Source organism: Ranitomeya variabilis, chromosome 4 (assembly GCF_051348905.1).
Source record: "Ranitomeya variabilis isolate aRanVar5 chromosome 4, aRanVar5.hap1, whole genome shotgun sequence".
NCBI lineage: Eukaryota > Metazoa > Chordata > Amphibia > Anura > Dendrobatidae > Ranitomeya > Ranitomeya variabilis.
In genome coordinates this window covers 10,986,275-10,998,604 of record NC_135235.1, presented here as the reverse complement: position 1 = coordinate 10,998,604, position 12,330 = coordinate 10,986,275, and the positions used below count along the sequence as shown (strand labels likewise).

The following is a 12,330-nucleotide window of genomic DNA, read 5'->3' as shown; positions in this document are numbered from 1 at the left end:
ACACCCGGGCGTTATAAACTTTCGTGAAGCACTTGGGGGTTCAAAGTGCTCACCACACATCTAGATAAGTTCCTTAGGGGGTCTAGTTTCCAAAATGGGGTCACTTATGGGGGGTTTCCACTGTTTAGGCACATCAGGGGCTCGCCAAACACGACATGGCCTCCGATCTCAATTCCAGCCAATTTTAGCTTGAAAATGTCAAAGGGCGCTCCTTTCCTTCTGAGCCCTGCCATGCGCCCAAACAGTGGTTCCCCCCCACATATGGGGTATCAGCGTACTCAGGACAAATTGGACAACAACCTTTGGGGTCCAATTTCTCCTGCTACCCTTGAGAAAATAAAAAATTGGGGACTAAACGATCATGTTTGTAAAAAAAAATAGGATTTTTTATTTTCACACCCGGGCGTTATAAACTTTCGTGAAGCACTTGGGGGTTCAAAGTGCTCACCACACATCTAGATAAGTTCCTTAGGGGGTCTAGTTTCCAAAATGGGATCACTTATGGGGGGTTTCCACTGTTTAGGCACATCAGGGGCTCGCCAAACACGACATGGCCTCCGATCTCAATTCCAGCCAATTTTAGCTTGAAAATGTCAAAGGGCGCTCCTTTCCTTCTGAGCCCTGCCATGCGCCCAAACAGTGGTTCCCCCCCACATATGGGGTATCAGCGTACTCAGGACAAATTGGACAACAACCCTTGGGGTCCAATTTCTCCTGCTACCCTTGAGAAAATAATAAATTGGGGACTAAACGATCATGTTTGTAGAAAAAATAGGATTTTTTATTTTCACACCCGGGCGTTATAAACTTTCGTGAAGCACTTGGGGCATAAAAGTGCTCACAACACATCTAGATAAGTTCCTTAGGGGGTCTAGTTTCCAAAATGGGGTCAGTTATGGGGGGTTTCCACTGTTTAGGCACATCGGGGGCTCGCCAAACACGACATGGCGTCCGATTTCAATTGCAGCCAATTTTAGCTTGAAAATGTCAAACGACGCTCCTTTCCTTCTGAGCTCTGCCGTGCGCCCAAAAAGTGGTTCTCCCTCACATGTGGGGTATCAGCGTACTCAGGACAAATTGGGCAACAACTTTTAAGGTCCATTTTCTCTTTTTACCCTTGGGAAATTAAAAAAATTATTGCTGAAAGATCATTTTTGTGACTAAAAAGTAAAATGTTCATTTTTTCCTTCCATGTTGCTTTTGCTGCTGTGAAACACCTGAAGGGTTAATAAACTTGAATGTGGTTTTGAGCACCTTGAGGGGTGCAGTTTTCAGAATGGTGTCACTTTTTGGTATTTTCTGCCATATAGACCCCTCAAAATGACTTCAAATGTGAGGTGGTCCCTAAAAAAATGGTTTTGTAAATTTTGTTGTAAAAATGAGAAATTGCTGTTCAAATTTTAACCCTTATAACTTCCTAAAAAAGAAAAATTTTGTTTCCAAAATTGCGCTGATGTAAAGTAGACATGTGGGAAATGTTATTTAGTAACTATTTTGTGTCACATAACTCTCTGGTTTAACAGAATAAAAATTCAAAGTTGGAAAATTGCGAAATTTTCAAAATTTTCGCCAATTTTCCTTTTTTTTTCACAAATAAACGCAAGTGATATCGAAGAAATTTTACCACTATCATGAAGTACAATATGTTACAAGAAAACAGTGTCAGAATCGCTAAGATCCGTTGAAGCGTTTCGGAGTTATAACCTCATAAAGAGACAGTGGTCAGAAATGTAAAAATTGGCCCGGTCATTAACGTGCAAACCACCCTTGGGGGTGAAGGGGTTAAAAAGCTTTGTCAGGCGTGTATTTGCCGTATGTTAGAGGAAGAAGCTCCCCTCCATACATTGGACCTAAGAGCGATTATTAGGGAAGAAATCAAATGTTCCCTGAAAAGCAGACGGCATGAAAAACCTAGTGTGGGCCCATCTCTACAAGAGAGCGAATGTTCAGACTCTTCATCACCATCCTCTTCGAATGAAGAGGGAAGACCATGCTTTTCTGTAGAAAACATGGATGTATTAGTGAAGACGGTTCGCACGGCCATGGGGGTTGCAGAAAATAAGGAACCCAGATCCACCCAGGATATCATGTTTGCGGGGTTATGTCAGAAAAATCGCAAATCCTTTCCGGTGGTAGACACAGTTAAAGATCTTGTTAGGCGTGAATGGGATAAACAGGATAAGGGGTTTTTACCATCATCCGCAAAAAGGAGATACCCCTTTGATGATGAACTTTTGTCTCACTGGGTAAAAATCCCTAAGGTGGACGCAGCTGTGGCTTCCACATCAAAGTCAGCCACTCTACCACTGGAGGATGTAGGCCTTCTTAAGGATCCATCTGACAGAAAAGCGGACATGTTCTTAAAGAAGGTTTGGGAGTCGTCATCTGGAGCATTTAAGCCTGCAATCGCTAGTACCTGCACTGCCAGATCTATTATGGTCTGGGTAAGTCAGTTGGAGGACCAGCTAAAAGCTAAGGTCCCTAGAGATAAACTGCTGGACTCTCTATCTCAAATTCGTGAAGGGGTAGCGTGCTTGGCGGATGCATCGGTAGACTCTTTAAAGTTAGCAGCCAGATTGTCAGGTCTTTCAAATGCTGCCCGGCGGGCTCTCTGGCTTAAGACTTGGAAGGGTGATGTTCAAGCCAGAGCAAAATTGTGTACTATTCCATGCAGGGGTGAGTACTTATTTGGCCCTGTGCTGGATGATATCCTTGCAAAAGCAGTGGATAGGAAAAAGGGATTTCCTAAAGTATTTAATCCTACTTTCAGAAATGCCTTCAGAAGACGTATGCCTTTCCGGAGGTCTTATTCAGACCGAGATTGGGAACCGGCGGAGCCAAAGAAAAAAGGTGCATACTTCGGTGGCTCTTCATCATCGAGACGCAGACGCAACTACAAATAAAACAGATCTCCCAGTGGGTGGTAAATTAAAATATTTCTTTTAACCAATGGGCCAAGATAACATCCAGCAGCTGGATCTTGGGTATAGTTGCATCAGGATTGAAATTAGAATTTCGTGAAGTACCTCCGAGTTATGTATTGAGTGCTCTTAATTCTTCGGACCAACAGCAGGCCTTAGAAATAGAAATTCAGCAGTTGAGAAAAAAGAAAGTTATTGTAGAAGTACCAAAGGATCAAGAAAGGGAGGGATTTTATTCTCCTTTATTTTTGATTTCCAAGCCTGATGGATCCTTTAGGACCATCATAAATTTGTGAAAATTAAATAAATTTCTACAATATCGTGCCTTTAAAATGGAGTCCATTAGGTCGACAACTAAACTTCTATTTCCCAGGTGTTACATGTCTGTGCTGGATCTAAAAGATGCATACTACCATCTACCCATTTACAAGGATCACCATCAGTTCCTCAGAATGGTGGTGCGGCTAAACGATCAGGATAGGCATTTTCAGTTTACGGCAATGCGTTTTGGCCTATCTGGCCCCGAGGGTATTTACTAAGATGATTGCAGAAGTTATGGCCTATGTCAGAGAAAAAGATACCCTGGTTGTACCCTACTTGGACGATTTCCTGATAATTGGAAATTTGATTATCCAATGTAAGACCCGCTTAAACTGTATAATATCATCTCTGCAGGACCTTGGTTGGTTGATTAACCTAAAGAAATCAAAACTAGAACCCTCAACGCGTCAAGTTTTCCCCGGTATTCTTCTAAACTCTGAAGATCAGTTATGTTTTCTATCAGAAGACAAAAAACAAAGGATTATTCACAAGGTCACGGCAGTGAGAACAAATCCAGATCTAACTTTAAGAGACGCAATGTCCCTGCTGGGGTCATTGACATCATGTATACCGGCTGTTCAATGGTCTCAATCCCATACTCGTGTACTACAATCAGAGATCCTCAAGGCAGAAAGAAAGCTTTAAGGTCACCTAAATGGGAAACTCAGGCTACCAACCGCCACTCTCTATGACCTAAAGTGGTGGCTGGACATGTACCATTTGTCAAAGGGGGTTCAATGGGGAAACATACTGGACAACACAGTCACAACCGATGCCAGCCCATTGGGTTGGGGAGCTCACATGGGGGACGTTCTGGCGCAAGGGCGGTGGTCAATCCTAGAATCCCAAAGTTCTTCAAATTTGAAAGAACTCGCAGCAGTCAAATATGCGTTCCTTCAGTTTCTACCGGCCCTGTGGGGATCACATGTACGGGTGCAGACCGACAATATGACAGTAGTAGCCTACCTCAACCATCCTGGGGGACAAGATCACAATCTCTAATGTCCACCACTGCAGAGATACTCACCTTAGCCGAAACTCACTTCCTTTCCCTTTCAGCAGTTCACATAAAAGGGGAACTCAATGTGGAAGCAGATTAGCTCAGCCGACATTGCTTACGCCAGGGGGAATAGTCCCTGGACAGATAAATTTTCAAACAATTAGTCAGGCTCTGGGGGTTACCAGTTATAGACCTGTTTGCTACAAGGAGAAACGGGCATGTCAGGAAGTTTGCATCGCTTCAGGTGGCGGACCGACCGTGCATAGTAGACTCCCTTCAAGTCTGTTGGGATTTCCCTCTAGCATATGCGTTCCCCCCAATGTGCTTGATTCCTCGAGTTCTCAGGAAGATAAGGGAGGAGAAGGCGAGAGTAGTTCTAATTGCCCCCTTCTGGCCCCGGAGACCATGGTTTTCTCTACTCAGAGCGATGTCAGTAACCAATCCTTGGGTGTTACCTGTGAGTCCGGGGCTCCTTTCTCGAGGTCCTTTCGTCATCCCAATATGGAGGGTCTTCATTTGACGGCGTGGAATTTGAGAGGGAGTTGCTAAAACGGAGAGGATTTTCAGAGGCCTTAATATCTACTTTGCTAAATAGCCGAAAAGAGGTTACTACCAAAATTTATTCTAAGGTCTGGAAAAATGTTTTACCATTTCATCAGCACCCCCTAACAGACCATGTTCCAATTCAGGCTATTCTAGAATTTTTGCAGAAGGGCTGAGAATTGGGGTTGGCAGTTAATACTCTTAGGGCTCAAGTGTCTGCTTTAGGAGCCCTATATATCAGCAATGTGGCGGGAAATAGATGGATTTCTAGATTTATTAAAGCTACTGATTGTAGTAACCCAGTTCATATTGCTAGATTGCCGCCATGGGATTTAAACTTGGTGTTAGATGCGTTAACACAACCCCCTTTCGAGCCATTAGATTCTGCCTCAATTAAGATTCTAACCCTAAAGACAGCTCTTTTGTTAGCCTTAACTTCTGCTAGACGAGTTAAGGTACCGTCACACTCAGCGACGCTGCGGCAATCTAGACAACGAGCCAACCTAAACTAGATCGCTGCAGCGTCGCTGTTTAGGTCGCTGTAGAGACGTCAAACACAGCAACTCCAGAACGATGCAGGAGCGATCCAGTGACGTAACGGCGACTCAATTATCGTTCTCGCTGGTTGATAGCACCATGTCTGGCATTGCTGGCGTCGTTGATTTTGATGTCAAACATGACGATACACGCCGACCTAGCGACAAAATAAAGTTCTGGACTTCTAGCTCTGACCAGCGATGGCACAGCGGGATCCAGATCGCTGCTGCGTGTCTAACTCAACGAGATCGCTATCCAGGACGCTGCAACGTCACGGATTGTTGTGGTTCTCCTTGCAAAGTTGCTGAGTGTGATGGTACCTTTAGTGATATCCAGGTGTTATCAGCGGATCCTCCTTATCTAATGGTCTTTCAGGATAAAATTGTTTTGAAACCGGACCCAGCATACTTGCCAAAGGTAGCTTCTAGGTTCCATAGGAGCCAGGAGATATATTCACCATCCTTTTACGATAATCCAGTTACAGCAGAAGAGCAGAAATGGCATACACTAGATGTTAAGAGAGCAGTACTAGAATATTTAAATAAGACACAAAGCTGGAGGCAGAGCAGGGCTCTGTCTGTTTCTTTCCAGAATCAGAGGAGAGGTTCGAGTGTCACAAAAAGTTCTATCGCCAGATGGACCAGGGATGCGATATGTCTTGCCTATTCTGCCAAGGGGGAAATGCCACCAAAAGGCATCAAGGCCCACTCCACTCGAGCTATGGCCTCATCCTGGGCTGAGAAAGCGGATGTTCCCATTGATATAATATGTAAGTCAGCAACGTGGTCATCTCCTTCCACCTTTTATAAACACTACCGGCTTGATCTATCTTCCAATTCCAGCCTAGACTTTGGGCGTTCAGTACTTAGTGCTGTGGTCCCTCCCAGATGAATAGTCTCTGAAAGTCTCTCGTAATGGGTGCTGTCGTGGCGATAGGAAAACCGGTTGTTACTTACCGGTAATAGTATTTTACAGAGTCCACGACAGTACCCGCACATTCCCTCCCAGTAGTTAATCGCTGATTTCCCGCACTCTTTGGAAGGTGTGCTTTTCAGATTTCACTCTGTAGGGTGATGGTATTTAGTGTTGTTTAAAGAATAATTATCATTTACTAATTCAATGGCGGTATCCCTTGTACTCTGGAACACAAACTGGAGAGGCGAGGGGGACCGCCCCTTTTTAACCTGTAGGTTCCTGTCCTGATGGTGGGCCGATCCCCTCTCTCGTAATGGGTGCTGTCGTGGACTCTGTAAAATCCTATTACCGGTAAGTAACAACCGGTTTTGAGGGTGTTTCTCTGCTAAGGGCACAGGACTACTTCACCGCATCAATGGGAGAATGGATGGAGCCATGTACCGTAAAATCCTCAGTGACCACCTCCTTCTCTCCACCAGGACATTAAAAATGGGTCGTGGCTGGGTCTTCCAGCAAGACAATGACACAAAACATACAGCCAAGGCAGCAAAGGAGCGGCTCAAAAAGAAGCACATTAAGGGCATGGAGTGGCCTAGCCAGTCTCCAGACCTTCATCCCATAGAAAACTTATGGAGGGAGTTGAAGCTCCGAGTTGCCAAGCGGCATCCTCAAAATCTTCATGATTCAGAGATGATCTGCAAAGAGGAGTGGACCAAAATTCCTCCTGACGTGCGCAAACCTCATCATCAACTGCAAAAATGTCTGACTGCTGTGCTTGCCAACAAGGGTTTTACCACCAAGTATTAAGTCTTGTTTGCCAGAGGGATCAAATACTTATTTCTCACTGCAAAATTCAAATAAATGTATATAATTTATACAATGTGATTTTCTGGATTTTATTTTTGATATTCTGTCTGTCAATGTTAAAATTAACCTACCCTTAAAATTATAGACTGCTCATGTCTTTGTTAGTGGGCAAACTTACAAAATCAGCAAGGGATCAAATACTTATTTCCCCCACTGTATATGTTGTTGTGAAGGACACTGGTTCCTCCCACATCACCAATCCGTGACTTAACTACACAGGCCCAGCTCTCCGGCGCCCCCTTTGTCTCTCAGGCCAATAAGGGAACTGCACCTATAGCAAATGGCCGCCGGGGAGACTGCCCTGTTACCCACGCCGGGTATTCTAAGATTCGCAATCAGAATAAAAGGATCAGCCCAAAATTAATTTATGATTTAATTGCCTTAAGGGCTCACTAGGTAATTACAAGAAATATATAGTAAAAATATATCTAGAGTTACAGTAAGAGTAAAATATAACCACAACAGTACAAGGCTTAGAGGTATAAAGCTGGAGGTCAATTTACCAGGTTGAAGGTCGCTTATGGAAGCCGGGGAGCTCTGCGTTCCACAGGTACAAGACTTTTAGTGCGGGGCAGCCCCCAGAAAGCATGTGCTTGCTCCCCTCTGGCTGGCATGTGCCCTGTTCTTTATTTCATCATCATCTTCTCATGTGTGTCTCACTCTCCATGTGTCCTCAGCTTTTAATCCTTCTGTGTCCCTCCCCCCTGTATCTGGGTGGGCTAACAATCTCCACCCTCTAGCTTCCCTGCAGAATCTATTCCCAATATCTAATAAATGGAATAACTTCCCTCAGGATGATCGGATCAGTACACGGGTGGTACCAGCGCATGTGGTTTGCTCTGCCGGTCGTACAGGGATCAAACCTGGACCCATTCAGTCGCTGTGGGAGGCTGATCTCTATATCTCAGGTTCCAGAACTCTCACTGACCCGGGAGTTGCCCTGTCAGATGCGCAATTTCTTCAGGACTATGAGGATATTTTTTATGAGCCTGTACCTCGGATGATGCATCCATAATTCATAATTTCATGTTGTAGACGGTCCGCCTGGGAAGGCAATAGACGCGTCTTCCTGTAGCCACCTGACAAGCATGCTTTAATTGAGCCCCCAGGCACCTCCTTGCTCCCTGCTGGCGTGGCTTCCTCATTCAATCTTTGAAGTGCCATCTGCCTGCTACACTGGCCTCAGTTCATTGCCATACTAAAGGGCCTTCATTTGAGTAGGGAAAAGGTGGGGGCCAGGTGAATTCTGATATGGGACAAAATCTCTGTTAGTATGCCCCGTATCCAAGATGGCGGCTGTCCCTCATCACAGTTGTCATTCATCGATTGCTTGATACATCACGACAAATGTTCAGGGGTCTAAGTAAATGATTGGAAGTTGCATTTTAACCTGATTGTCACTCGGGGAAAATAAAATCGTTCATAAATTTTTATATATTTTCAAGAAATATCCTTTAATTCCTACAGATTAAATGCTGGTGTCAGTGAGGTGGACCCTCTTATCTGATAGGGATGATGCATTTTAGGGACCGGCCATTAAGTTCAAAGTTTTGGAAACCTCCTGAATAACTTCTCCCCCAGATATAGGACTCTCCTCTCCGGTGCAGGAACCTGGATTGGGCTCTATTCTTGTGCCTGCTCCATACGGGGTCGGCACTGGCTGTGTTATACAGCTGGCACCTGCCTCTAACGGCAGCGATAAATCTGACGTGCGGGATGGGACTTAGATATGGTTTGCCGTGCAATGTCCATAGTGTTTTCTTCTCAGTGGGGGTCACCACTTGCCCGGGGTCTGTGGCCTTGCAGTGACCTCAGGGTTCTCAGCTCTGGGGCGCCACTTGCCCGGGGTCTGTGGCCTTGCAGTGTCCGCAGTGTTCTCAGCTCTGGGGTCCCCACTTGCTCGCTGTCCTTGGCCGTACAGTGTTCTCAGCTCTGGGGTCACCACTTGCTCTTGGTCCTTGACCTTGCAGTGTCCCCAGTGTTTCCTTTATGGGGTCACCACTTGCTCGGGGTCTTATCTTTGTACAGGTCGTTGTCTCTTCCTTCACTGAATGTTTTCTGTCCTGCAGAGGATAGTAAATGGTACCGGGCCAGTGTGGTGCGACACATCTCAGGTGACTCTGTCTTCGTCGGATACTTAGATTTTGGAAATACGGAGATTTTGCCCACTTCACATATCCGCCCCATTGAGCCAGAACTCTTATCCGTTCCTTTCCAGGCCGCTCAGTGCAGTCTTGCAGGTAAGTGACGGGGGTCTCGGCCGTCTTGGCTTAGTAATTGGGTGGTAGAATTAAACCAGTGATGTTTCCTCTCAGGTGTGAAGCCTCCATCAGGAAAATGGAGCTCAGAAGCCACAGACTCATTCAGGGCACTCGTTACTAATAAGACATTGAGCGCCTCTATCGTGGCCAATTGTGACCGAGTGTTAACCCTCGAGCTGACCGACGACTCTGCCGCAACCAACCTATCCATATCACAACATCTCATTATGGCCGGACTGGCCATCCCCAGCACAGCGGCCTGTGAGGCCACATCAGAGGAGGACGCTGGCGAGGACCGTGCCGTGCCTCTGAGGTGGACGACGCTTAGTCCAGGGAAACAGACTGAGGTGTCGGTGTGCATGCTGCAAAACCCTGGAGACTTCTTCTGCCACGTCCACAACCACACAGGTGGGCTTTTCTCGCATTTACTATTATACTATCAGTTTTATGTCTTGTGGCCATCGTGTCCTTCTCCTCCCATGTTTGTTTCTCCCCAGATTTACAACTTCTCAATCAGCTGAACGAGTCCCTCAGACAGTATTGTACAGCAAACAAAGCCGAAGGATATGACCCAGCGAGAGACGAGATCTGCGGAGCGTATTATGCAGGTAAGGAGCACAGACCGGGCTAGAAATGTCTGCCAGCGTGTAAAGTGACCTGTGCTTGGCGTACTGATGAGCCCGTGCATCCCCCATAGGTGACGGGAACTGGTACCGGGCTCAGGTGAAGGACTCCGGGCCCGGGAACACTGCAAAGATCCTGTTTGTGGACTATGGAAATACCGACGATGTGTCCGTGGACAATCTCTGCAAAATCCCCTCCAGCTTCCTGGAACTCCCATTTCAGGCCGTTTGCTGCAGTTTATCTGGTAAAGATTGCATCTGCGGAGCCCTGAGGTTTTTTGGGCGATCATCCCTCCAACTCCTGTTCTCATATCGAGGGTGGGAGACGCGAGTGCACATGAGTCGCCGGCAAGGATCATGGGGCATAGCAGTGGATGGGACCCTGCGCCGAAATCACTGGAGCGCTGCCGGTGCAAGAGGGGAGTAGCTACCATTGGTATTTCACAATGGGCATATAGTATAGTATAGTGATTGTCCAGATAAAGAGAAAAAAAGATCTGTGTGACACAGACACTAGGGACAGCGCACACCCGCAGGTTTCCACACTGCCATATTTCGGTCTGTGACATGGACACTAGGGACAGCACACACCTGCAGGTTTCCTCACTGCCATATTTCATTCTGCGTGTGACACGGACACTAGGGACAGCGCACACCCGCAGGTTTCCACACTGCCATATTTCGGTCTGTGACATGGACACTAGGGACAGCGCACACCTGCAGGTATCCACACTGCCGTATTTCATTCTGTGTGTGACACGGACACTAGGGACAGCACACACCTGCAGGTTTCCACACTGCCATATTTCATTCTGTGTGTGACACGGACACTAGGGACAGCACACACCCGCAGGTTTCCACACTGACATATTTTGGTCTGTGTGACACAGACACTAGGGACAGCGCACACCTGCAGGTTTCCTCACTGCCATATTTCATTCTGTATGTGACACGGACACTAGGGACAGCGCACACCCGCAGGTTTCCACACTGACATATTTCATTCTGTGTGACACGGACACTAGGGACAGCGCATACCCGCAGGTTTCCACACTGCCGTATTTCGGTCTGTGTGACACGAACACTGGTGACAGTGCACACCCGCAGGTTTCCACGCTGACATATTTCGGTCTGTGACACGGACACTGGTGACAGTGCACACCCGCCGGTTTCTACGCTGCCATATTTCGGTCTGTGACACGGACACTAGGGACAGTGCACACCCGCAGGTTTCCACGCTGCCGTATTTCATTCTGTGTGTGACACGGACATTAGGGACAGTGCACACCCGCAGGTTTCCACGCTGCCGTATTTCATTCTGTGTGTGACACGGACATTAGGGACAGTGCACACTCGCAGGTTTCCACAGTGCCGTATTTCGGTCTGTGACATGGACACTAGGAACAGCGCACACCCGCAGGTTTCCACACTGACATATTTCATTCTGTGTGACACGGACACTAGGGACAGCGCATACCCGCAGGTTTCCACACTGACATATTTCATTCTGTGTGTCACGGACACTAGGGACAGCGCATACCCGCAGGTTTCCACGCTGCCATATTTCGGTCTGTGTGATAGACACTAGGGACAGCGCAAACCCGCCGGTTTCCATGCTGCCGTATTTCATTCTGTGTGTGACACGGACACTAGGGACAGCGCACACCTGCAGGTTTCCTCACTGCCATATTTCATTCTGTATGTGACACGGACACTAGGGACAGCACACACCCGCAGGTTTCCACACTGCCATATTTCATTCTGCGTGTGACACGGACACTAGGGACAGCGCACACCCGCAGGTTTCCACACTGCCATATTTCGGTCTGTGACATGGACACTAGGGACAGCGCACACCTGCAGGTATCCACACTGCCGTATTTCATTCTGTGTGTGACACGGACACTAGGGACAGCACACACCTGCAGGTTTCCACACTGCCATATTTCATTCTGTGTGTGACACGGACACTAGGGACAGCACACACCCGCAGGTTTCCACACTGACATATTTTGGTCTGTGTGACACAGACACTAGGGACAGCGCACACCTGCAGGTTTCCTCACTGCCATATTTCATTCTGTATGTGACACGGACACTAGGGACAGCGCACACCCGCAGGTTTCCACACTGACATATTTCATTCTGTGTGACACGGACACTAGGGACAGCGCATACCCGCAGGTTTCCACACTGCCGTATTTCGGTCTGTGTGACACGAACACTGGTGACAGTGCACACCCGCAGGTTTCCACGCTGACATATTTCGGTCTGTGACACGGACACTGGTGACAGTGCACACCCGCCGGTTTCTACGCTGCCATATTTCGGTCTGTGACACG

General features: G+C 47.1%; 1 protein-coding gene across 1 annotated transcript in view; it reads left to right on the top strand.

The window, feature by feature from the left end:
* The window catches only part of TDRD1 (tudor domain containing 1), a 114,770-nt gene that overhangs the window by 86,240 nt on the left and 16,200 nt on the right, over positions 1-12,330 (top strand). Inside the window, 4 exon segments of the mRNA XM_077257924.1 lie at positions 9,174-9,344; positions 9,420-9,773; positions 9,863-9,973; positions 10,063-10,233. Coding sequence (XP_077114039.1) covers positions 9,174-9,344; positions 9,420-9,773; positions 9,863-9,973; positions 10,063-10,233 — 807 coding nt within the window.